Source organism: Megascapheus bottae, chromosome 5 (assembly GCF_031878675.1).
Source record: "Megascapheus bottae isolate mThoBot1 chromosome 5, mThoBot2.hap1, whole genome shotgun sequence".
NCBI classification, from domain to species: domain Eukaryota; kingdom Metazoa; phylum Chordata; class Mammalia; order Rodentia; family Geomyidae; genus Megascapheus; species Megascapheus bottae.
Genome location: NC_143513.1, coordinates 9757969 through 9784597, shown reverse-complemented (window position 1 = coordinate 9784597; position 26629 = coordinate 9757969). Strand labels below are relative to the sequence as shown.

The 26629-nt window shown below is 42.0% G+C and overlaps 1 protein-coding gene across 1 annotated transcript in view; it reads left to right on the top strand.

Annotated features, from left to right (window-relative positions):
- Positions 1-26629, top strand: part of Bmper (BMP binding endothelial regulator) — a 216467-nt gene that overhangs the window by 99192 nt on the left and 90646 nt on the right. The window contains exon 7 of the mRNA XM_090332652.1: positions 21170-21269. Coding sequence (XP_090188778.1) covers positions 21170-21269 — 100 coding nt within the window. The remainder of the gene's footprint in view (positions 1-21169; positions 21270-26629) is intronic.

Sequence of the window (26629 nt, the reverse complement as noted above, 5' to 3'; positions counted from 1 at the left end):
TTCGGTGCCATCCCCCCATGTGGTATGGCAATTTATGAAATGGAATTGCTGATGTGCCTTGTTGCCCCAGGGCCAGGGGTTTAGTTTCTATGATACAAATGCCCCACTTTACTTTGGTTTGTGTATTGTGTTAGGAGAATTATTTCCTGGAGGGAAAAGTCAAAGCTTTTAAGTCAGTGGTTCTCAAACTATGGCCTGTGGACCCCCAAAAGTCCTGAAAGCCATTCCACACGGTCCATGGAATTAAACTGATCATTTATCACACTACTAAGACATCATTTGCCTTTTGTGCTATGTTTTCCTGCACTCTGGGGGTGAGTAAATGTTCTGGAGCCCTAACACATCTGAAGTATTCTAATGGTGATTGTATTACTGACTGCTGGTCTCTTAGTCAAACGAAAAAAAGTTATTTTTACTTAACAATGTCCTTGATGAAGCAAAAGATTAGGGTTTTTTCTCTATTAAATAGTACCTCTTAACTATCATTTTAACAAGGGGCTTAAAATAAATTTGCCTATTTAAATACAGTGACTGTCTAGAGGAAGAAAACATGTGTATTAGAATATGAACTGGCCCAGTTTTCCTGGAATTCCTTCTTTTTTCACCTCTTTAATTTTTACCTGAAAGAATCACTTGACAATTTATGGTTATTTAGGCTTAAATTTTTGGTAGGTGGTACTTTCTCGAAAAAAAAAAAAGGTTGTCACTTCAGGGTTAAGGAGTCATATTGTTAGTTGTTAATGATAAAATTGGATCTTTCAACTGAAAATTAAGATTTGGGATTTTCTTTTTGATATGCCACTGTGAGCTTGACATCTCTTTAATGCTTAAGAACTTTCCTAGAAGGATGATATTGACAAATAATTTTTTGTATCTAATAGTTAGATATATCTATATTTTGAAAATTTCCTAGATCAACACTCTCCAGAACACCAACTCTAAGGTGTTGCAGTTTGGCATAGAATGAAAGATCTGTGCTTACCCTTATTGTTATAACAGGGCTGTGAGGCAGCTACCGCTCCCTGTACTTCAGATTGAGGAAGCAAGTAAGAGACTCCAGTGCCTTTTATTAAGGAAGATCTGCAAATATGTAACATGATATTACTCTTCTCACTAATTGTCTTTTGGGAAATGCAGTTACCTTATTCACAAAATGGATTATTGCTGCCAAGACACAATGAGGCCTTACTATTTTATTTTTTTCTGGAGCATGTCACATATTTTGTTTTGAGTTTTTTTCATTTATTTTTTATTGTAATTAATAGAAGGGTTACATGATATTCACCAGATAGAAGGTGCATTACTTCACATACATTGATACCCTTTCTCATGTCTTAGTCCACATTTCCCTCTCTCCACCCCCACCCCTCATCTTGTTTTCCCCTTTCCCTATCTGATTTCAAATAACAAAATAAGCATATACACTATATATCAGATAACAAGGTGAAATACTGTAACAATATGAGATAGCCAAGGGAGAGCAAAAGAGATGAGAGATAACATAGTACATTAAGGACAACAATCACTCATTAGATGGCTTTTGTTTCTATATCCTGGAGGTCTTTTCATTTAGCTTCATCCTATATGGCCTTATGCATCTAGGCTTTGTTCTATTGTAAATCTCTGCTAGGAGAGCCCAAGGTTTCTACTGATTATGACAAATGAGGGAAACCATTGAGCCTATGTTCCTTTGAGTCTGGCTTACTTCACTTAATATGATTTTTTTTCTGTTTTTCCATTTCCTTAAAAATGTGGCTATGTCATTCTTTCTGACAGCAGCATAGAATTCCATTGTGTATAAATACCACATCTTGTTGATCCACTCATCAACTGAGGGACATCTGGGTTGGTTCCATATCTTTGCTATGGTAAATAGTGCTGCAATGAACATTGTTGTGCTAGTGGATTTAGTTTGTCCTTGTTTTTGGATGATTGGGTAAATGCCAAGTAGTGGAATTGCTGGGTCATAGGGGAGTTCTCTATTTAGTCCTTTGAGGAACTACCATACTGCTTTCCATAGTGGTTGAACGAGTTTGCACTCCTACCAGTGTAGTAGTGATCCCTCCTTGCCACCTCCCCTCCAGCATCTGTAGTTATTAGACTTCTTGATCCTGGACATTCTAACTGGAGTGAAGTGGAATCTTAGAGTTGTTTTGATTTGCATTTCTTTTATGGCCATAGATGTCAAGCATTTATTTCTTCATGTGTTCATATGCCATTCTTAAAGAGAAGACTCTCTTTAAGTCTTTGGCCCATCTTTTAATGGGATGGTTGTTACTTTGGAGATTAGTTTTGGAGTGATTCAATTTTTTGAGCTGTTGATATATTTTACGTATGAGGCCTTTGTCCATTGTATGGTTAGTGAAAATCTTCTCCCATTCTGTAGGCTTCCTAATTAATTTACTAGCTATGTCCTTTGCCATACAGAAGCTCTGCAGTCTAATGCAGTTCTGCTTATTTAGACTTTCTCTGATTTGTTATGTTTCTTGGTCCTTATTAAGAAAGTTTCAGCCTGTGCCAGGAAGTCCTAGCGTATTCCTATTCCTTCTTGTAAAGATTTCATGCATCTGCTTTTACCTCAAGGTCTTTGATCCATTTGAATTAATTCTAGTGCAGGGTGTCAAAGAAGGATCCAACTTTAGTTGTCTGCAGGTGCTTAACCAGTTCTGTAAGCCCCACTTGTTGAAGAGGCTGTCTTTCTTCCAGTCTATTTTTTTGGCTCCCTTGTCAAAGATTAGGTGCCATAGGTCTGTGGGTTAATATCTGGGTCCTCATCTATTCCATTGGTCTTCAGGCCTGTTCTTGTGCCAGTACCAAGCTGTTTTGGTCACTATAGCTCTGTAATAGAGTCTAAAGTTTGGTATTGAAATTCCTCCTGCACTGTTCTTTCTGCTAAGAATTATTTTTGCTGTACGAGGTCTTTTATTATTCCATATGAAATTTTGGATTGCCTCTTCTATTTCTTTAAAGAATGACATTGGGATATTGATGGGTATTGTGTTGAATTTGTAGATAGCCTTTGGCAAGATTGCCATTTTCACGATGTTAATTCTTTCAATCCAGGAGCATGGGAGATTTTTCCATTTCCTCAGTTCTGCTTTAATTTCCTTTTTCAGGGTTTTAAAGTTTTCATCAAAAAGGTCCTTAGTTAAGTTAATTTCTAGGTACTTTATTTTCTTTGAGGCTATTGCAAAAGGAGTTGCTTTCCTGATTTGCCTCTTTCCTCCCATTGTTGGCATATAGGAAGGCAGTTGATTTTTGAGGGTTAATTTTATACCCTGCACCCTTGCCAAAGTTTTGTATCAGCTCAAGCATCTTGGGAATGGAGTCTATAAGGTTCTTTAAATACAGAATCATGGCATCTGAAAAGAGGGAAAGTTTCACTTCCTCTTTTCCTATTTGGGTCCCCTTTATGCTTGCTTCTTTCCTCATTGCTCTGGCTAGGAATTCTAATGTTATGTTACAGAGGAGTGGAAAGAAGGGACATCCTTGTCTCATTCCTGATTTTAGAGGGAATGGCTTTAACTTTTCACCATTAAGTATAATGCTAGCTGTGGGTTTGTCATTTACAGCCTTTATTATACTGAGGAATGTTCTATGGATTCCTAGTTTCTCCAGAGCTTTTAGCATAAAGGGGTGTTGGATCTTCTCTGCATCTATTGAGACAATCATGTGATTTTTGTCCTTGCTCCTGTTGATATGTTGAATTATATTAATTGATTTGCATATGTTGAACCAGCTTTGCCTCCCTGTGATGAATCCTGTTTGATCATAGTGTATAATTTTTTTGATGAGTTGCTGAAGATGGTTGGCCAGTATTTTGTTGAGAAGTTTTGCATCAATTTTCATCAAAGAAATGGGTCTATAGTTCTCTTTCTTTGATGAATTTCTGTCTGGTTTGGGGATGAGGGTTATAGTGGCTTCGTAGAATGAGTTTGGCAAAGAGCCTTCATTTTCAATTTTGTTGAAGAGCTTGAGGAGTATTGGTGTGAGCTCTGCTTTGAAGACCTTATACAATTCAGCTGTGAATCCATCTGGCCCTGGGCTTTTCTTGGGTGGAAGGTCTCTTATTGCCATTTCTATTTCAGTGATTGAAACAGGTCTGTTTAGTTGGATTAGGTCTTCTTGGTTCAGTGTGTGTATGTTAATATTGGTTAGAAATTCATTCATTTCTTCTAGATTCTCAAATTTGTTGGCATAAAGGTTTGAAAAGTATTCCCTCATGATGCTCTGGATCTTGGTAATTTTTGCAGTGATATGACCATTCTCATCTGCGATTTTGTTTATTTGGATGTGCACCCTTCTTTTTTTGGTAAGATTTATTAAGGGTCTGTCAATTTGTTGATTTTTTTAAAGAACCAACTCCTTGTTTTGTTGATTCTTTCTATAGTTTTTTTGGACTCGAATTCATTTAATTCTGTTTTGATTTCAATAATTTGCTTTCTTCTACTGGAATTGAGGTTGGTTCGTTGCTCTTTTTGCAAGAGTTTAACATGCGACATAAATTTTTTGTTAGCGTGTTTTCCAATTTGTTATTATAGGCTGTCAGAGCTATAAATTTTCCTCTGAGTACTGCCTTTGCTGTGTTCCAAAGGAGCTGGTATTTTGTGTGCTTCTTTTTGTTAAATTTCATAAACTGTTGATTTTCTGTTGTGATCTCCTCGGTGATCCTTTGGTAATTCAACAATGTGTTGTTCAGTCTCCCTGAGTTACAGGGTTTTCGTTGGTGGAGACTGGTGTTCAGTTCCAATTTGATGCCCTTGTGGTCTGAGAGAATGCAGGGAATTATTTCATTGTTTCTGAATCTGCACATGTTTGCTTTATGCCCTAAAATGTGGTCTGTTTTGGAAAATGATCCATGTGCTGCTGAAAAAAACGTATATTGTGATGTGTTGGATGAAATAATCTGCAGATGGCTGTTAGATCTAGTTGGTCTGTACAGTTGTTCAATTCTGAGGTTTCTCTGTAGCGTTTTTGCCTAGTCGATCTGTCCATAGGCGAGAGTGGTGTGTTAAAGTAACCAACAATCACTGTGTTTCGATCTATGTATGGTTTTAGCTAAAGTAAAGTTTGCTTGATGAATTTCGGTGCTCTGGGATTAGGTGTGTAGGCATTTAGGATGGTTATGTCCTTCTGGAGGAGAGATCCCTTTATTAGTATGTAATAACCTTCTTTGTCTTTTCTCATTAATTTTACTTTGAAGTCTATTTTATCTGATATGAGGATGGCAACTCCAGCCTGTTTATGGGGGCCGTTAGCTTGATAAACTTTATTTCAACCTCTCACTTTCAAAAAAATGTTTGTTTTTTGGGGCAAGATATACCTCTTGAGGACAGCAGAACGATGGGTCTTGCTTTTTGATCCAAGTAGACAGTCTATACCATTTAATTGGAGAGTTTAATCCACTGATATTGAGAGATAGAATTGAAAAATATTTAGTGGTTCCTGCCCTTTTTAAAAGCTTTCATTATGGCCTTTGGCTTGACAGTTCTTGCGGTACTAAGTCAGTATGATTTTTAGGTGCCATTTCTTTGTCAGTATCACGTTTGTGTTGGTTTTCAATGTGTAGAATGCCTTTGAGAATTTTCTGTAATGCTGGTTTGGTTGCTATGTACTGTTGCAACTTTTCCTTGGAATGGAAAGTTTTTATTGTTCCCTCCATTATGAGTGAGAGCTTAGCTGGGTACAGTATTCTTGGTTGGTAGTTATTTGTCTTAAGGGCATGACATATATCCTTCCAATCTCTCCTTGCTTGCATGGTTTTGCTTAGAAATCTGTGGTTATTCTGATTGGTTTTCAAATTGTTCTCTTCTCCCTGGCTGCTTTTAGGATCCTTTCTTTGGTCTCTATTGATCCTGTATGGATTATAAAGTGGTGGTGGGATGTCCTTTTCTGGTCAGGTCTGTTTGGGGTTCTAAAAGCTTCTTGTATCTGGATGGGCCTGGCCTTCTGGATTTTTGGGAAGTTCTCTGAGATGATTCCCTGAAGTTTTCATTTCTCATGGAGAAATATCACTGGATAGATGTAATCCAGACTAGTGTCCTTTGTAGGTTCTGAAATTTGAAGAGTCAGGCTGGGGAGATGGCCCATAGCCTGGATGACCAGACAGCTTCTGATATAAGTTGCTACTGAGGCCATTCTTATCTAAGGCAGTATTCAAATTTTGAAAAGGGACTGAGGTAGTCACCACCACCACCATCATCATCTTCAGCATCAGCATCATCACCATCACCATCATCATTACCACCTCATACTCATCACCACCATCATCATCACTACTATCATCATCATCCATCAACACCACCATTATTACCACCACCACCACCACCACCACCACCACCACCACCACCACCACCACCATCATCAAATGATCTCTGGGTGATAGAATGCTAACCTCATGGAAAGTGCTTGCCATGGTTTTAGCTATGAGATAGAACATACCCATGATATTATAGTGTAGCATAGACATTTTTAATAGCTAGGAAAAGACGCCATGCTTGGGAGTGGGATAGAGTGGTGAACAAGGGATGCAGCCCTTAATTGTGAATGCGGAGCCAAATTTGGAAAGCTCCTAAGTCAAAAGGCCAATAGATTAATGGGAAAATTGTCTTAAAGTTTTACTCTCTAAAATAATTTTAGTGTCACTACTAGAAGATTACTGAGATGCAGCTATGAAATTTATGCTAATTTCATTACCATGTCTTCAAAAATTACTGCGCTAGGAGAGGAGAGGCCCTGGGAAAGGAGTGAGAGGCCCTGGGAAGGGAGCTGGGCCCTGCTGAGGTTCCCAGCTGGCCTCTGGGTACTTCCCAGAGTGGTGGTGGCTGTGGTGCACTGTTAGCTGTGCTCTTGGACCAATGCCAGGCCAGTGTCAGTCACACCTGTTGCCCCATTCAGCCCCATTCAGAGGGAGCTACGGGGAGTACAAGTGTCTTTTCATGGAGTCTTTGTTTCACCATTTCTGAGGGTTCACCACCGAGCTGCTTCTTTACAATATGGCTCTTTCTGAAGACTTCCAAAAGTAGGAGATTGAAAGACAGATTTGTTGGGCTAAAAAAAGGACAGGAGAAAGAGAAGGCCACAATATTCCTTGTATGTCTTATAACCCTCCCTAAAGAGACCCCAAAGACCACAGATCCCACATCATCTGTCTGGGGTGTTTGTAAGCCAGCTATGTTTGTAGAGGATGGGGATGCTAGTAGTTATACTATGGTGTTTATAAGTATTCCAGAAATGTTAGGTATTGGGTGGACAAACTGGTTTGTGGAATTGAAAATATCTACCTTGAACCTTTCCCTTTATCATAAAGTATAAAAAATTTCTGAGGAAAAAAAACACAAGAGACTCCTGAAAAACATAAAACCAAAGGGAAAGGGAATCCTGAGACCATTTTTGTTGACAGTGTCCTTTAGAAAAAAAGGCAATTGAACACAACAACAGCAATAATAACCCACCCTAAAAATAGGTTTTGGATTCTAGGAAAACAATCTTTTTTTTTTTGCCACTCCTAGAGCTTGAATTCTAGTCCTGGATGCTGTCACTGAGCCTTTTTGTGACCAAGGTTGGCATTCTTTCACTTGAGCCACAGTGCTACTTCTGATTTTTTCTAAATAGTTTGTTGGAGATAAAAGTCTCACAGACTCACCTGTCTGGCTTTGAACCTTGATCCTCAGATCTCAGCCTCCTGAATAGCTAGTAATACAGGTGTGAGCCAACCACACCCAGAGAAAAACAATCTTTACTTGAATGTGAAGGGTCTATTCTTTACTATAGCATTTGTAGATGGGCAGATAAAGGTGTAAGGGAATGTGAACCAACTCTATTTAAGCCCCAATTCTCCTCAAGAATTTATCTAAGTAAGAAGGATCCTGTTGCAATAGATTTTTAGGTCAGAACATTCCTCTTGACCATTGAGCATTGCTCATATGTGGTGACAGAAAGTTTCTGTGGCTAAATAAGTTTGGATAACACTATACTCTATGTCTTCTTGCCTGGCATCCTCCTGCATTAAAATATGGTAAAAAGGAAAGCTATTTGACTTTAACTCATCAATACTCTCTTGTGTGGAGATGCCTTGGGTCATGGAGCACCTTTAGAAGATGCTCTAGATTACTGATGTGATTTGTATTGTTATTTTGGGGTAGACATGTCTGGTTTGAGTTTGTGGTGTCTCTGAGAGAACGAAGTAAAGAGTGGCAGATATGGGTAAGGAATTGTCTGACTATATTCATGTAGAAAGATGGGCAGGCACTCATGTTGGGATGGAACAATTATCTGGAGGTCATGACCTTCTGTACCCTTCTTTCTCTGGCTCTCAGAGGGCTATGGTCAGAGCACTGCTCAGTGCTGTTTTTAGCAGAAAATGTATTTTAAAGAAACAAGCCATACAGTGACCCACTGTATCTTTGGGGTTGTCTCAAGAAATAACAGGGAACCACCAGCCTATTTGTGGCCATGGGGAAGGGGGTAGGGCCAGCTTGTGCCACTTTCCATAGTGAGATGGAATGATTGTCTACACTCCCCCGTCCCCCAGCCCTTCCTAAGGAAAACAAATACTTGCAAGTTTATTTTATAAGTCCCATATCAAGCCCACATAAATATGTTGTGACAGCAGCAGACAAGCTGCCTATAGCCCAAAAATGCTTTGAAATTTTATGCAAATACACAGGCGATGTATACACTACTGTAAGCCCTGAAGACTACACCATGTGTTCTTGGTGCCAGGGTAAACACAAACCTTCTCCAGTGAATCCAGAGGAGAGCTCAACATAGTCTGTGTCTTTCAGAGCCTGGCTGCCTGAGAAACACACTTTGACTGGCTAAGCCCAGGAGCAGGGGTGGGCTACTGGTTCACACATATAATGATTTCTCATAGATCAGACACTGCACGGGGCTGTGTAAACTCATCAATGCCTATCCATTTCATTTGTAAGGAAAATGGCATTTTTTAGTGATTAAAATAACCAACACTCATTAAAACAAATTGCCCAAGGACATTCATTACTTAATGAGTTAATTAATGACCAGAACACTGCTAGTCCTGCTTCCTTGAAGATATCTGTGATCTGAAAAAAGAGAAGTCCTGTATGGTATCTGGATCTCCTCCTTAGTATTAATTGTACAATGCATTTTTGTTCTTAGTTAGCTATATGATCTGTTCTGTCTCTGGACTTGGGATGAAACTCTGAAACACAAGATCTCCATCTTCCTTCTGAAAGTGGTTAGGGTGGAAAACACATTTATGTTTATATGATATACCTTACCTGAAAGATGTTGTGTGGTCATTCGTATTCCTATGCCAAGACTACTTTGGGCTTTTTTTTTTTTTAAAGAAGCCATTTCCAGTGGTCTAGAAGGAGGTGCATAATTCAGCAAGAAGCTTTTGCTTCTCCTCTGCCCTAGGCCTTCCAAGCAGCTCCTTGTTTTGAATTATAAGTGGACATTCTCTTGAACCAGCCTGTTACTTTCACTATAACTGAAATACAAGTACCACAAGATGTAACACAACTATAATAGAATATGTAACACAACTGTAATGCAACTGTAATAGCACATGTAGCACAACTGTGCTAGAACAGTTAGTTCACTTTATGCTTTAGCGATGGGAAAATTCTTTGTTTCATGGTGTCCTGAGCATAGAATGATAAAGAGAAAGCCCTTAACCAAGACCTGGAGCATGGAGAATGCTTGTGGCGTGTTAGTATTGCAGATATTTAATTCAAATAATTTTAAAATATTTATGCAAAATAATGTTGAATCCCACTCATGTTCAAATTGGAACTGATTCTATATGTACACCAAGTTGCTTATTCCTATCAGTTCTGTTATATTGGCAACCCAGTACTGTACTGGATGGTGATACTCTTTATTAATGACAGAGACAAAGTTTGAAGTGATTTTTCTCGATTTTAGAAGACATTCAATCTGGACATTTTCAAATAGTGTGTTTATTAAGAGATAACTATCCTCCTCCAAGGAGCTTGGTAGGAAAACACTGGCCATTTCTGAGCCATTGCCCCTGAATATTGTTTTTAATAGCCACCTTTGTAGAGAGCCCCTGGTGGGTCCTGAGGGGCGTAGCTCTGTCCTGTTGACCACTGAGGCCCCTACAGGTCTTTTATGTGGCTAGGCATTCTGTCTTTTTAAAATCAAAGATGGGCTTTTGCTGATCTACCATTCCCTTCCTAAGAACCATGGAGACTGTCATTGGTTTTCATAGAATCACTCAGGGTCATCCTGACAAGTCCCTGAACTTCTGTCCTTGCTGTTAAGGCCTTACAAAAATCCATTCTGTGCTACCTTCTGAAGGTTCCAGTCTTGTGGCTCAGGTAGCATTTTTATTTCAGATAATTTAATTTCATTGATTAAATGGACATTGATCTTTCTAGTAAAGAACCTTTGTGGGTGTGACGCTATTGGGAAAATTATACAGCGGTGGTCCACTTAAACCTTGTGTCCATCTGGGCAAGCTGTCCATCTGGCTTCAGCCTCACAGAGGTGTCCACTGACTTCTGGCTTCTCGAGTCTGGCCCAGGATTAGGATGATGCTTCTTTTGAACTTGGATGTTTTAGTCAACCTTTTGTCATGGTTACAAAATACCTGAGACCATGGGATTATTTTGGCTTTATTCCATAGCCAGCTGCCTCCATTGCTTTAATGCCTGTAGTGAGGTAAAACACACATGGCATGCAGAGGAGAGAGGAGAGGGATAGAGAAAAGAAGGGTAGGAGAGAGAAAGAGAAAAAAAGGAGAGCGGAGGGACAAGGACAGAGGGGGAAAGAGAGAAGAAGAGAATCCGGTTTATTCCAGGACAACCTTCCTTTACTGCAGCCACTCCCTCCTCCTAGATCTGGGCCCCCTCCCCAGGAGTGTCATAGACTGTGGCCCCAGCTTTGAACTCAGAGCCCTTGGGGGGCGTTTAGATCCCAAACCATACACTAGCCTGATATACTCTGAGAGGAGCATAATTTAATACAGCTCATGCTTTCTACAAGAGTCTATGTACATTTTTATCTAGATAATAAACAAGTTCACTTGTCAGAGAACATACATGGACTCCCTATAAACCTATATAAAGAAGATAATCTTTGAATGTGGGCATGTGCTGCTATTCTATATTGCCATGTGGCCTGGCTGATATTGAGCATCTTCCCATAGGAAGAAAGTTGCAATCCTAGAAAGTTAGAATTTGAGGAATGGAAAAGAATCCATTTTGTGCATTTTTCTCTTTCTTTTGTTCTTTCTTTCTTTCTTTTGCAAGTTCTGGGGTTTGGACTCAGGGTCTAGGTATTGTACCTGGGCTTTCTCATGGCTAGCACTCTACCCGCTAAAGCCACAGCATCACTTCTAGCTTTGTCTATGTATGTGGTATGGAGGAATCGAACCCAGGGCTTCTGCATGCTGGGCAAGCACTCTACCACTAGGCATGCTCCCAGCCATCATCTTGTACATTTTCTGTCTATCACTGCTTCCTTGTGTGGCCCGACCCTCTTTCCCTAGACTTCCCTCTAGGCCTGGCTATGCCCTACCACAAGTGCACCAAGGCCTTAGGTAGCAGAACAGCTCTATGCCTCAGAGGAAATCACACTGGCAAGATCAAAGATCACAAGACTCAGTTCATTTGGCTTCATTTTAGTCAGATATAGGGTTCCCAATTCTATAGGGCCACAAGGGGCTCAGGGACACAAGTCTTCTGAGGGTTGGCACCAGGGTTCTTTCCACTCTAGGACCAAGCTGGCACCCTTGGCCCTGTACTTGGATCGTTTGAGTGATATATGTGCCATGTCGATGTTTTCTTTTGAAACAGGGCTTGGTCACTCAGTGGTTCTATTGTCTGCAGCTCCCCCTCCTTCTGGGTGGATTTTCTCTCAGGAATAGCCAGCTGTTACCTCTCTCCTCTCTGGACTTGCCCAGACATGTCTGAACTCGAGCTTTGGGGTCTGCTGGGACCTACCACTGCTGGGTCCTGCACACTATAAACTTCCTTTCCATTGATCATGTTGGGCTTCAGTTAGAGTCACCCTCAGCTCTTGCCAGGATCACGTCCCAGACTGATTGTCTCAAATACAAAATTAAAGTTGGTTGGCAAGGGGAGTTCACTGCCTAGCAGGAATGGTGCCAGAAACCCTGTCTCTCTGAATAACGCTGGAGGCTGGAGTTTATTGCAGAACTCCATGCCATGGTACTCAATTTTAGGAAACTGGAAGAGAAAGGAACAGGCCAGACTCCATCTCATCAGGCAAGGACTGTTTATTGAAGCACAGCAAGTGGCAAGCAACTTTGGGAACTGTGCATAATTGTGTCTATTGAGTTGATATTTTAGAGGTTTTCATTTAGAGGCCACGGTGTCTGTCACATAGGAAAGTGCATTTTTGCAGGATGGGTGGTAAAAACCAAAATGCTCTGACTAGGAATGAAAATGAAGTTTGAATGTTACCTTCATTTTCAGCAATGTGTTGAGGCTTACTACACGTACAAACCCCTCAAAGATTTCTTAAGTATAGTTCTGTAAAAACTGTAGAAGTGAGGCTCAGATGCATCTTAAGAGTAATTCATTCCAAGATGACCAATATTTTTGAACCTCAGAAAACCTCACTGGAGCACAAATATTTTTGAGTTATTTTCAGCTTTAACTGACAACCCAGTGATTAGATGTTTAACTAAAACCAAATCCTTGTGATATGCCTGTGGTCTGGCTGTGGAGTTGGGCAGGGTACAAGACAGAAGGTGCATTAACATGGCTTCTACCCCACTGTGAACCCTACCCTGCTCGGAGCAAATGATAAACTGATGCAAATCATTGTGGGAATAAAATAAAGCTGTCTCAGTATGTGGCTCAGATAAATGACTTTAGGTGATCAGACTTGAAGGGGAAGGAGCCAGGTATTCAGTTCACTGGCGATACTGGGCTATCTGTTGTCCTGTATTTCTAGATGTTTCTAACCTATCCTGGGCCTTCCTGTGGCTTCTTCCCTGAGCAGTGTTGTTGTCTGAGAGCAGGGCAATGTGGAAAATGCCTCTTATACCTCAGAAAGTGGTTACTTTCTTTCCTCCTGAGATGTGTCATATTTCACAGGAGGTATGAGCTCTGACTAATTGTTCTTTCATCTCCCTGGCAGTGGGCCAGGCTTAGAAAAGAGTGTTGATGTTGAATGTGTTCGCAGTGAGCTTGTGACAGCCGACTACTCAAGTGATCGTGGTCGAACTTTGATAAAGATGTCAAGAAAAGGAAAAGGACTTATTTAGCTCCTTTAGCTCATCCACCCCCACCCCCACCCTGGGTGGCAGCTGAGAAATGTTCTTCGAGTGTTGTCTGGGAATCTAAAGTATTAGGAGCGAGCCTTCTCATGGATTAGACGGGACACCCATGCTTCCCAGCAGCGTTGGGCAGACTCTTAGAGGCTTACCATGGGCCTGACAGGTGTGTCTCCTTCTATTCCCTCGGGCAGCCCCTGGCCCCTAGGTGAATGTCTGCACTGCAAACCAGGGCTGGCAGAGCAACTCGGATTCCTACCCCTCCATTCCCAGAGTATTATTTTTGCCAGTCCAGGGTCTTGAACCCAGGGCCTGGGCACTGTCCTTAGGCTTTCCTCAAGGTTAATGCTCTAACACATGAGCCTCAGCACAACTTCTGGCTTTTTCTGTGCATGCAGTGTTAAGGAATTGGACCCAGGGATTTGTGCATGCTTGATGAGCACTCTAAAACTAGGCCACTCTCCAGGCTTCCCCAGAGTATTTATTCGGGGATCTTATTTGAGTTTTGGTCCTGGGGTGGTGGTGGTCTTTGGCTCTGTGACATCTGGCGCCATGGTCAGGCTGAGCAAGCTGTGCACTGCTGTGCTGGCGTAGCGAGAGACAGCATCTAGCTCTGCAATGACCAGATGCGTACTATGCTTTTTGCCATGGAATCTCTCCCTGGAGACCAGGACAGGCGAGAGTCTTCCATTTTTTTTTAAAGCAACTTGGACTATGGTGAACACGGCCAGACGTTCCGGGAGTCATCTATCTGACCATGCAAGGACACTGAAGTCCCAACGGAGTTCACTGGCCTGGGCTAGAAGGTGACAGCCAAGACTTTCAGTGCAGTGGGAGCTTCAGCTTGCAGGCTGAGAGCTGGCCAGCAGAGCTGATGGAGTGACCCTGACAAGGCTTATTTTAGCAGCAGGACAGCTGCTCTACTCCATTAATGTGGAGAAGTTACTCTTCACTTTATTTGTGGTATTGGGGTTGGAACTCAGTGATGCATATTGCTAGGCCGGTACTCTACAGCTGAACCATGCCTCCAGCCCTGTTTTCCAGTAGTTATTTTGAGGATATGATCTCCCATCCCTTGAGAGCATATCCCTGAATTGTGATCCACCTACTGGTGGCTTCCTGTTGTGGCTAGGGTGGCAGGCACACACCACTGCAACCAGCTTCGCTCAGTACAGATGGGATCTGGAAGACTTTTCAGCTCATTTGTGGTCTAGCACCATGATCCCCTCATGGGATGTAAAACAGTTAAGAAGAGGCCTGTGTTTGTTCAATGCACAATCATATTGCAGAATTTACACTGAGTGCTCGGTGGTGTTTCGTTCTGGGAATCATTGGTTGGCAACTCAAGCTTTTTGGTGATGGGGAAGCTAATAGAACAGGTGACTTTAACATGCTGCAGTCACTTTAGCTCTGAAATACATATTCGTGATAAGGCAGAGAAACGTGGCATCAGTAGGTGGTGTAAGGGTGTAGTAAGGGTGTCCCATATTCTTACTGTCAAGACGGCCGTACCTGGTAGAGAGACCCTGCAGACTGATGAGGCTGATTGTAGGGACAATGTCCTAGATGACCTGAGAGGGCCTGTGACATGAGCAGCCACTGGGAGCTCTGAAGATGCCACACTGGTGGCTCTGAGGATGGAGGAAAGAACCCCAGTGAGGGAAGTGGACTGAGTCTAGACATGGGAAGATGCAGGAAGAGCCTCCTCCCAAGCCTCAAAGGTGCATAATCAAATTTGATTTCAGAATCTGACCCTCCATATTGTAAGACATAAAAATGCATTGCTTTTAGTCACTAAGTCTGCCTGGTGATTTGTTAGAGCAGCACCAGGAAGGCAAAAGAAAAATATGAGCATCACCACAGGTGGACTTGGAAGGATTGATGTGTAGGGAAAGAAAAGGGATGGGTTGTTTCTGGCTTGGTTGTCTAGAGAGAGCAATGGCTGAGGTCTCTGAGTGGAATATGAAGGTTTCTGGTCTGTCACTCCAGTGGGCCTTGCTCTGGGATCATTGTCTGCTCAAGACTTCGATGGGAGAAAATACATGGAGCTTTGTTGACATGTCCTTTACTGTCTGTGTGCAGAATGGAAGTTGAGTTTAATTTGACTATACATTTTAAACATCTAAGAATTTTCACACATTTAATAAAATACACTAGCTGCTCATTTACCCTGATAAGAATCATAACAGCTTTACAGGTTGGAGTAGAATGATGCTTTTCTTATCAGTTGATACATTTGTCATATTGGCAAGTGGAAGCAGTTAATTAGTACCTGAAGTCGATTCATGTCAGCTCACATTTCATTGGGAACTTTTCTCCCTGTCCTTGCCCCTCTCCCTGTTCCTTTCCCTCCCTTCTCTTCTTCCTCTTCCCCTTCCCTTCTCCTTCAATCCTTACCCCCACTCCTTCCTCTTTTCCCCCTCCTCTCCTCCTCCTCCTCCTCCTCCCCCTCTTCTCCCTCTTCTTCCCCCGCTCTGCCCCTCGCTCTTCTTCCTTCTCCTTCTTTTTGGTAGTTCTAGGGTTTGAACTCAGGCAGGCGCCTAGCAAGTATGAACCAAGTCTCTAGCCCTTTTTTGCTCTGGTTGAGTCTGAAATAGGATATCACATTTTGTTTAGGCTAGCTAGGACCACAGTCCTCCTCTTTATACTTTGCACGTAGTCAGGATGGCAGCCAGGTTCTGCCACCCCAGTTATTGGTTGAGATGGGGGTCCAGTAACCTTTTTTTCCCAGGCTGGCTTCAAATAGCAATCCTCTCAAGCTCCTCCTCCTGAAGAGAGATCTGGGTTCTTTCGGAAGAAAAGGGCATAGGGATGCATTGCTAAATCACTGCCATGAGTCAGCTACAAGCTACCACATCCTAAGTGTTGTAACTGGTTAGCAACTGTACTTCTAGCCTCCTGCAAGGGAGCCAGGCTGCATCCCGATGAGGGGCCAAGTGCCTGGTCACATGCTGCAAGATAGTTTCCAGCCCTAAATTTTCAGTGGATCCGAAGGGGCTGGTGAAGCAGGCTGCGTGCACATGGCTGTGGTTTTTATCATCTTGCACTAATCACTTCATTCAGGAAGACAGATTTTTATTATGCAGCAGAATTGCTGCTCTAGGGTAAACTTTGACACAAAGCAATTGTGCTTTTGACTGAATCAGCTAAAACCAAAAAGAAACGAGTAGAAAATAGGCCTTTGATAGGCTTCAGGTCCTTGTTTTAAAAACAGCGACTGTCAGAGAAGCGCATGGGCATGCAACGTATGGCAGTAATATATTTCCATCTCTGAAGAACAAATTTGCCTTTCTAAAGGCAAGGCAAATGGTAAGAACTAGAATACCAGAGACCTCAGGGAAGTTTCCAATGATCCTTGTCTCCTAGAGAAGAATACAATCATTTGTGTATCTGTTTTAACCACCCAAGAATTTTCATACATTTAATGAAATACAGTAGATGCTTGTTTATGCTGGTAGGAAGCCGACCATCTTTACAGTCTGGAGCTGATGTTGCTTTTCATATCAATGGATATGTGTGCATACCACCACGCAGAAACATTTAATTAGTACTGGAAAGCGATTTCTTGCTCAGTTCATATTTCTTTGCAAGGATTTGGGGGTAGAACTCCATGGAGTGACCTAAGGAACCAGGCTTTCTTTACTCCAACCAGGGGATCTAAATGAAAAGCTAGAAGAGGAGGATTACCTGTGAGCAGTTGCTATTGGTTGGGTCCATGCGTGTATTATTTACGTCCTCTTCTCACTGTTCAAACTCAGTCCTATGGCCACCCCTACTGGCAAGGGAGTCTGGCAGATTCAACAGAGCACTATTGAGATAAGAAGGAAGCAGGGTTTGATGAACATATTGACTTCTATATGGGGTAAGTTCAACTTTATCTTATATACAGTGTGGAGTCAGCTTCATCCTGAGCAGAGGTGAGAGCATGCAACCTACCACCACTGTTTAGGAAACTTTAAAGAGAGCAGGCTTCAAGCTGGAGACATGTGGGAGGCCCTGAGTTCAAGCCTCAGATCCACCAAAAGTTTTTCTAAAAAGTGGCTTTCTATGATGTACTTACAACTCTATTTTCAGCATATAATGATGGCCTTCGGTACTTGCTAAAATAAAGGAATGATGGCTGGATGCTATGAGAGAGTCATGGTCCCTTCTAGGTTGGGTTAGGGAGTCAGTTGAGGCAGAAAACTATCATTGCAATCTGATAGACCCTGAGTTAGTGCTGTTACCCGAGGAATATGCTCATTTTTAAAAACAGAAATGTTTTACTTCTGCTATTTTAACCTTAGTTTTCAGCATTCTCAGAGACTGTCATTTCACTGGAGTCCCTGCTGAGTGGAGATGGTAGCAGCTGGGTGTGAGCAGGCTTGTGCTCCTCGGAAGGCCTGCCCTTTCCCTGCACACACTGATTGGACTGCAGCCGGGGATTTGGGCTGCGCCACCACTCTGCAGCCCAAACAAAATAAAACCTGACGAAACCAGCAAACCCAGACTGGAGTTCAGGTTACCTGAACAGACTTTTGAGAAACAGACTACAGTTGTTCTACGTTTGCAAAATTTGCTCTTTGACCTTCTGGTTGGGAAAATTCTCAGAGTACATGCAGCCTTCTGCCAGCTTTCCAAAGCGTGGGACAAAGTTAGCTCTCTTGGCAGTGGTGGCCATATTTAACATTTTGTAATTTTAAAATATGCTTGAAAAATAGATACTGATCCAACAAGCACAGAGAATATTGACCCGAAGAACACAGTCTTTGTGCATCTAAAGAGAAACACTGCTCAGGCAACCTCGTGTGGCAGAGGACTTGAGATTTCAGGAACTCCCTACACTTGAATGGCTCTGAAGTCAAAGCTAAAGGCAGCCACATCCTGTCCTCCCTCTGAATCTGGATGTGACTTTCGTATTTCATGCATAAGTGATGGCTGAGGTCAGGGCTGGCCAGACCCAGTTACCACCTTTAAAGGCTGATGGCAGGTCCTCTAACTTTAAGATTGTGCAGGACTGAGAGAGAAATCTCAGAATAGCTTGGGAAGTCTTGCAAGGTATTTTAAATGGTTCTTGCTGATCTGGAAGTAATAGGGGGAAAAAACTGAAGAGCCTTTTGTGGTATTTTTTGTATGTGCTCTATTGGTTTGGGGAACAATCCAGCATGAGAGAGGATTAAAAAGAACAAATATTTAAAAAGACACATAACACATTCTCTCCTTTTCATTCTTACCCACCAGAAAATAAACTGTAATAAAAAAAATAGAGAATGAAAAGGAGTAGCAAAACTAAGGGCTGCTAGGAAACTAGTGGGATGCTAGGATGGGGATGAATAGGATTCTTTCACACTTTTGTTTTTCATTTTATGGTGGTACTGAGTATTGAACTCAGGGCCTCATGCTTTCTAGATAGGTGCTCTAATGCTTGAACCACACCCAAAACTGCTTTTTGCACTGGTTAATTCTGAGGTAGAGTCATATTTTACGTCCTTGTTGATTTGGGATGTGTGAAAATGGCTCTGAATATTGAGGTGTCATGTACTCACTCTAAAAGAACTCAGCAAGGCAACATTTACTTCTTCAGGAAGTAATGCTATGGCCCAAGTAGTAGGGCAGTAACTTTGAGCTGAAGAGCTGAGGGACAATGTCCAGGCCCAGAGTTCAAGTCATGCAGCTGACAATTTTTTTTTTACTTCTGCAAAAGGGTGCACTATCAGCCAAAAATCTGTTAAGCAAGCAGGAAGAGCAGGCCAACTCCCACCTACCCATAACCCTACCCCTCCACCCCTCCGCTTAGACTGGCCAAGCTCAGATTCACAATCTGCTCACCATTGGCTAGCTTGAAGAGGGTAATTAATAAAAGGGTTACAGTTATATTTGCTAGATAGAAGGTGCATTACTTTTCACACATTGATACCCCTTCTTATGTTATCCCTTCCCCCAACCCTTCCCCTCAATGTGTTTTCCCCCTTTCCCTTTCCTATTTCAAATAAACAAATAAACATATATACAATATACCAGGTAACAAAGTCAGATACCGTAACAATATGCGATTAACCAAAGGGCAAAAATAGAGAAGAGAATATACTATATTTAGTACATTAAGAACAACAATCACATGATATAAAGCTCTTGTTTCCATATCCTGGAGATCCTATCATTTAGCCTCATCATGTATGGCCTTATGTATCTAGGTTTTGCACTATAGTAATCGTCTGCTAGGATTGACATTCTTCCTTACACCCTCTGCTACGTTCTTCACTCGCTGATATTGTCTTAGCAGAATAAGATAATAATAAAAAGAGTCACTCCACCATGCCAACTTTTAAGCAACCCATTTGGATAGAAAAGATAGTTTTTCTCACAGCTTCGATCCCCCTACTTGTGTTACCTTGTGTTTCTGGAGATGACCAGCCATTGATTCATCGTCAAGATGAATCTATGAACTTCTTTTTGCCTGGGCCAGCTTTGAACCATTCTCCACCTTTTAGGTAGCTAGAATGACAAGCTTGAGACTCTGTGCCTGCTGGGACTAACAAGGATTCTGGAGCTAAAGCTTATGTTCATGTTTGTAAAGAAAGTGCTGGAGAAATGTGAGGAAATGTTGGGTGTTTATCATGCATGGCCTAGGACTTTTTGAACCTTGAATTCTTCCCTCCTCAGGCCTCTTGAGATAGAAATTATCCACTCAACAATTGGGTATATGAAAATCCATTAATTGTTTCTGGTTGAAATCCTGGAGAAGCCAGGATTTCTATTTTCTGATATTCTATTTACCTACTAATGTAGTTGCCAAATTTACTGATTTCCTTTAAAAAAACAAAGAAGAAGAAAATAAAATTTTATTCGTAGAGATCACAGCAGTTCACATTCATAGCAATTCATATTGCAAGTGACAGTTTTTGCATCAACTGTTCAAGTTTCTTAGATATGAATGATCTGGAAAGTATTTTTTAAAAATGTTTTTCTCTGCTCCTCCCCTTTTTTTGAATATGAGGTTATAGCTTGCTGAAACTAAGTGAGGAACAGTGGGCAAGTCTCATCCGAATTTCGGAAGGAGAGAAATTGAAGGCAGAGAAAGCAGGAATGCTGAGGTTCCAAAAGGGGGAAAAAGGTATTGGAGGTTAGAGTGTCAGGGAACAGAGAGGGTGAAGGACAAGGGTAAAGGAAATATTCAAGGACTCTGAAAGTCGTCTCGCATTCCTCTGAGGCTATGCCATTTCAATACCAATCATTGGCTTCTGGAAACAGGCTTGGTTAGTGGATTGCATCCCAGTGGAAATGTCCTTCAGAGCATCCATTATCAACAGATTGGCCACTTCCTCTGGTCAGACCCTCAGTGAGTCACCAGAGACTCCTTCATGCTGTGGTAGAGAGTGGATCCTTCCTGGAGGAGGAGGAAGAGGAGGATATGTACAGGAACTACAGAAAGATAGGCCTCAATAGAAGTCTCGCTACATGCCAGAAAACTTCTCTTGCTTGCTTGGGGTGGTGAAGGAGGCAGCCGTTTGTGGGGACCCCACTCGACTTGGTTTGTCTGAAACCTCCATTGTTTTAGTGTTGAAAACCTCACATCCTGGGCCATCTTGGATGGTTGGGTAGTCAAGACTGCCAGAACCAATCATGGGGAGATGGTTAGCTTGTGCAGAGATGACACTGTCTGTACGAAGGAAGGGATGGCATTGTCACTAGCATCTCTTTGGGATGAGGGTTGGGGTGGTAAGAGGAGGCAAAGGTGACATCACAGCAAAGGTGACAGTGTGCTGGGGTGGGGGTTGATTTCCAAGGTTCTACGCACACTGCCTAGGGACCCGTGACTCAGAAAGCCCTTGCACTGGTTCCAGGTATCTGGTTTGTGTAGATCATATGCATTGACTTTTCTAAATGTGCTTTTTTTCCTTTTTTCCCTTTCTTTCTTTCTCTCTCTTTTCTCAGGGAGGCAGGACACAATGCGTGAGAGAAGTCTGCCCCGTTCTCTCTTGTCCGCAGCTCCTTAGTCACACCCCCCCAGGACAGTGCTGCCCTAAGTGTTTGGGTGAGTGTTTTCAGGTCAAAGAACAATGCAATGCCTTCAGTTTTCTGTGCATGATTTTCTTGGGATTCTTAAGTTTGTGTATGTGGCTTCTTGGGGGGGGGGGTGTTTACCTGCTTCTTAGCTTGTTGGAGAGCATTGGAAGGTGCGGGCAGTGTGTGGCTCCCACGTGCAACTTTTCATCTTTCCTTATGTGATCATCTCTGAGAGCTAGAGGAAGTGCTTGGCAGGCGCGTGCCATGTGAAGTAAACCAAGGCAAGAATCTGGTCTAGTGAAGCATGCAGGCTGTTGTGACAGGTTTGGAAGGAGCAGATCTAATATTCCACAGGAAGAGGGTGCAAGCCTTTCTGATGGAGTGTTCCATAAGGACTTGGCATATTTGGACATACTTTATACCCCTTTTCTTAGTTAATATTCTTGAGAAGCAATGAATAGTAGTTACTAAAAGTCGACCTCCTCATCTCAAGGCTGTGCTGAGGCCAGATCATGCTGAGAAAGCAGGTCCCTCTGGGATCTCCAGAGATACTCAGGATACCCCAATACTGTCCCTATCATTTCTGGCAAGGGATTTCAACTCCTGCCATTTCTCTTGGTCTCCCCACCCGCCCCTCTGCCCCTCCATCCCCTGACCCCTCCAGTTCTGTGAATTGAACTCGGGGCCTGAGCACTGAACCCTGAGGTACTTCTAATCAAGGATAGTACTCTACCACTTGAGACACAGCTCCATCCTTGTAGCTTTTTTGGTGGTTTGTTGGAGAAAAGAGTCTCATGAACTTTCCTATCTGGGTTAGCTTTGAACTATAGTTCTCAGATCCTAGCCTCCTGAATAGCTAGGATCAGGCCTCAGATCTCAGCCTCCTGAGTAGCTAGGATAACAGGCAAAAGTCACTAGTACCCAGCTTGGTCTTAATTTTACTTACTCTGTCTGTCTGTCTGTCTGTCTGTCTGTCTGTCTCTGTCTCTCTCTCTCTGTCTCTCTCTCTGTCTCTCTCTCTCTCTCTGTCTCTCTCTCTCTCTCTGTCTCTCTCTCTCATTTTTAACATCAATTTGTCCCATTTGGAGTCCCCTACCTTCAACTCTTTTCACACTAAATGGCATGTTGGGTGGGTCAAGATTTATGTAAAGATTTCACTGGAAGTTTTCACAAATAGTACTTTACAGAGAAGCCTGACAAACACCATGAAATGGAATCCCTAGCTCCCTGTTTCTTCAAAACTCTTCATTTTCTGCCATTGGGAGAACGTCTCTGGTTGTATCTTCCTTTTGGGCTCCAGACTCCTGCTAACCACCTTCAGCGCCTTTTTCCAGGGTCCTCTTTCCTCTCTCCAACCCCAGAGCGCCAAGTTGATTTAATTTTCTCATTCGCATATTATCACAGCCATACCTTGAAGTCTAATTTCTTTTTATAACCAAGTGGGCAGAGTGAGATATTTTTTTTAAAGTAAGATAGTTTTCTTCTCTTTTGAGATTCTACTGTCATTCTTTCTAACAGTGTTAGCCTTTCCTGTTATGCACATATACAAGCACACACAGACACACAATACACTATTACACTAATGTATGGAATAGATAGAAGAACAAAGGAGAGTTGTTTAGATACACCTGACTGAAGACATTTTCCACATACATGTGCTTTTAAATATGTGTGCATTTGTTCTCCTGAACTAGGATGGTAGGAATGGCCTTCTCTGAGTGTTGGTGGAGGCGCGGGGAGGGACAGGAAGTGGCATCTGGACTGGGCTCCATAGATAACTTGGCTTGATTAATGCTTTGAAGCTGAAGCCCAGGGCATGCACAATCAGCTTAGGTTTCCTGCATGAATGATGGCTGTTGTATTGAATGCAGGTTTTGCTGACTATTTGTGGTTGTAAGGCAGGATTACAAAAGGCACAGTCAGTTTTGGGAAACTTGAAAATCATAACTGTCCTGAGTGAAACCTTTTGGGGTTGGACTCAGCGTCCGTGGCATGTGATGGGCATGGTTCGTGTCAGGCTGCCCACCACATCTCTAAACCACTCCCTGGAATGTGTTATGTTCTGCTGGGCCATGGAGACTGAGATTAAGGTAAAACTGTGCTCTGTAGTGGTAAAAAGAAACATACCCATACAACAAAAGACAGAAAGAAGGAAAACAAAAACCAGGATGCTTTCTAGATGCCAAAAGCTTAGTCTCATTAGACTTTGGCTGATAGGGCATTGATTTTTTTTTTCCTTCTTAAAATATCCCTTGACGCAGATTTTTTTTTTCAAGAGCTGAGGACTAAACTTGGGGCAATTGCTCTTCCACTGAGCTAAATCCCAACCAGGAATTCTGTATGTAACATACGTCTGTCTCCTTTAAAAAAATTAAATGAATGTTCCTTTTCTTGATTGTCTGATTTTCTGTGGAGAGGCTAATCAAACATGAGAGTACATGGAGTGACACTCAACTCACCCCTCAGTGTGACCCAGACCAGGGTAGGATCTTATGTCAATCTCACAATGACTGCTCATCACTTGTCATTTATTGGGGGTGTTGGGTACCAGACTCTTGGTTAAGAGCTTTATGGCCATAGTTTTAATGAAAGATTATTGAATCTTTTGATTACTTTTGAGTGTTATAATACTCAAGTCTGTTCATCCGTCAGTGGATCAATCAACTGATCACTGGTCATTGTCTATCCATCTATTCAGCCATCTGTCCTCCTATACAGTAATTATAGGACACATATATGATACAGGAAGTTCTCATTCTACTGTGGGAAGAAAGGAAGGGAGTCATACATTTTACTAGGAGAAAGGACCTCTGGGGAGGAAATGTAGGTCCCAGATCTCCACTGTGGGGGAAAAAAAGAGATAATTTTCATTGGTGGAGAAAGAAAGTTTTAAATTTACATAGAGCTTTGCATATTTATTTATTTTCTGTCATTTGTCAAAAAGTACTTGAGGTCATTTGGAAAATATTTGTAACAGATGTAGATCTGCCATGTCAAAAATTGAAAAAAAAAACACATCACTTAATTGAAACAGAACTACTTTTACTTCTTTAAAGGCAGAAATGTGTCTCTAATGGATTGATAAGAAGAGAATAACATTTAAATTAGTGAAAATGGCATCATGATTATTTTTACAGAAAGTACAAAAATGATTGCCTAGAACATGGCTTATGCCTAAGGCTCAGGATGCTTTTGGCCAAACTGCTTAGAAGTGGAGGGAAAAAGAAATCCACATGCTTTGGGGTGCACAGCACTTCACAACAGCGCAGACAACTTCCTGGAGGGATATTTAGAGAAAGTGAATTTTGTATTTTATTGGTAATCCTCTAATCAGTGTATAAGTTCTCATGGGAAGGAAAAGTCTCAAGACTTGGAGTGTGCACATCAGCATAACTGTGGGTTGTGATATTTTGCTAGAAATATTTTTGATTGTATACCTTCATGTTAACTCATTCATATTCAGAATAGATGGAGGGGCCAGTAGTTTGGCCTAGTGGTGGAGTGCTTGCCTCACATGCATTGGATTTGATTCCTCAGTACCACATACATAGAAATAGCCAGGAGTGGTGTTGTGGCTCTAGTGGTAGAGTCCTAGCCTTGAGAAGGTCAAGGACAGTGCTCAGACCCTGAGTTCAAGGCCCAGGACTGGCAAAAAAAATAGATGGAGGTGGTGATATGACATGGTGACATTGTTGACTTGTTTTATGAATGCAGTGAGTGAGGTCTAGAGAAATCAGACCCCAGGTCATCAGGGAGTCCAAAGTATAATTCACTATCATTTTTGGAGGACCAAAATCCAAGTGATGCTTTCTACAGCTGTACTGTTGACCCTGATAAGTAGAGAACATTTTTCTTTTCTTTACTCTCAACAACTCTGTGAGCACAGCTTTCACTTTATGTTTGAAGATAGTAGGAGCTTTTCTTTGGGTTTACTGATTAGTCTATGTAGCTATTAATCTTTTTTCTTTTTTCAATAGGAAAGAAAAGGGTGGATGTAAATTGGATCAGTGACCATGAATCATGCTTACTTAGTATTTTTGCTGTTGTTTTTTGCCGGTGCTGAGGGCTTGAACTTGGGCCCTGGCTACTGTCCTTGAGCTTTCTCAAGGCTAGTGCTCTACCACTTGAGCCACAGCACCACTTTCAGCATTTTCTGTGTATGTGGTACCAAGGAATCCAATCCAGTGCTTGGTGCATGCTAGTTGAGTACTCTACCACTAGGCCACAGTACACAGGCCTTTACTTAGTCTTTAATTAAAATAAATTTTGGAGATGGATTCCTGTGCTTCAGGGAATAGAAGTATTGGGAGAAATTAGATCTCACACTTTGAGATTGTGCACGTGTTTCTCTCTCTCCTCTCTCTCTCTCTCTCTCTCTCTCTCTCTCTCTCTCTCTCTCTCTCTCTCTCTCTCTCTCTCTCTCTCTCTCTCTCTCACCTGGTCATTAGTCATGTGACTGAGAAATAAAGCTAACTCTGCAGAAATATTAGGCCTATGAAAGATTGTTAGATAAAGTTGGAGTCTTTCTCTATGTATGCTGTGAGTTAGTTTTATACTTTATATCTTCGTGCAGTTTTTTTTTTATTGAGACTCTGTGTTAATCTGTTCAGGCTGCTATAATTAAATAGCCTCAATGAGGTAGCTAATAAACAACAGAAATGTATTTCTCATTATTCTAGAGGCTGGGAAATCTAAGATCAAAGTGCTTGCAGAGTCTGTGTGTAGTGAGGGCCCAAGTTGAGCCCCTAGATGTTTTTTTTTTAATTTTTATTTATTTATTTTTATAAATACTTATTATGGTAGAAGAGGTCTTTCTTTTTTGTCTTAGGAGCACTAATCCCATTCATGGGGAGGAATTCACCCTGGAACCTAATCACTGCTTAAAGGCCTAGTACTATTAAGTACTATCTAACACTATCTGGTACTGTCTAACACTGTGTAGTATTTTCTAGTACTATCATATTGATGATGAGGCTCCCATAGACATTTGTGGACAGACAAATGTTTAGAACATAAGGAATATGAGTTCACTAGTCCTTTCCTTTCCCTTCCCTTCCCATCCTTTCCCTTCCCTTCCCTTCCCTTCCTTTCCCTTCCCTTCCCTTCCCTTCCCTTCCCTTCCCTTCCCTTCCCTTCCCTTCCCTTCCCTTCCCTTCCCTTCCCTCCCCTCCCCTCCCCTCCCTTCCCCTCCCCTCCCCTCCCCTTCTCTCCCTTTCCCTGCCCTGCCCTTCCTTCTTCCCCTTTTCATTTCCCTTTCCTCCTCTTCCCCTTCTCCTCTCCTCTCCTCTCCTTCCTTCCTTCCTTCCTTCCTTCCTTCCTTCCTTCCTTCCTTCCTTCCTTCCTTCCTTCCTTCCTTCCTTCCTTCCTTCCCCTCCTTCTCTCCTTCCC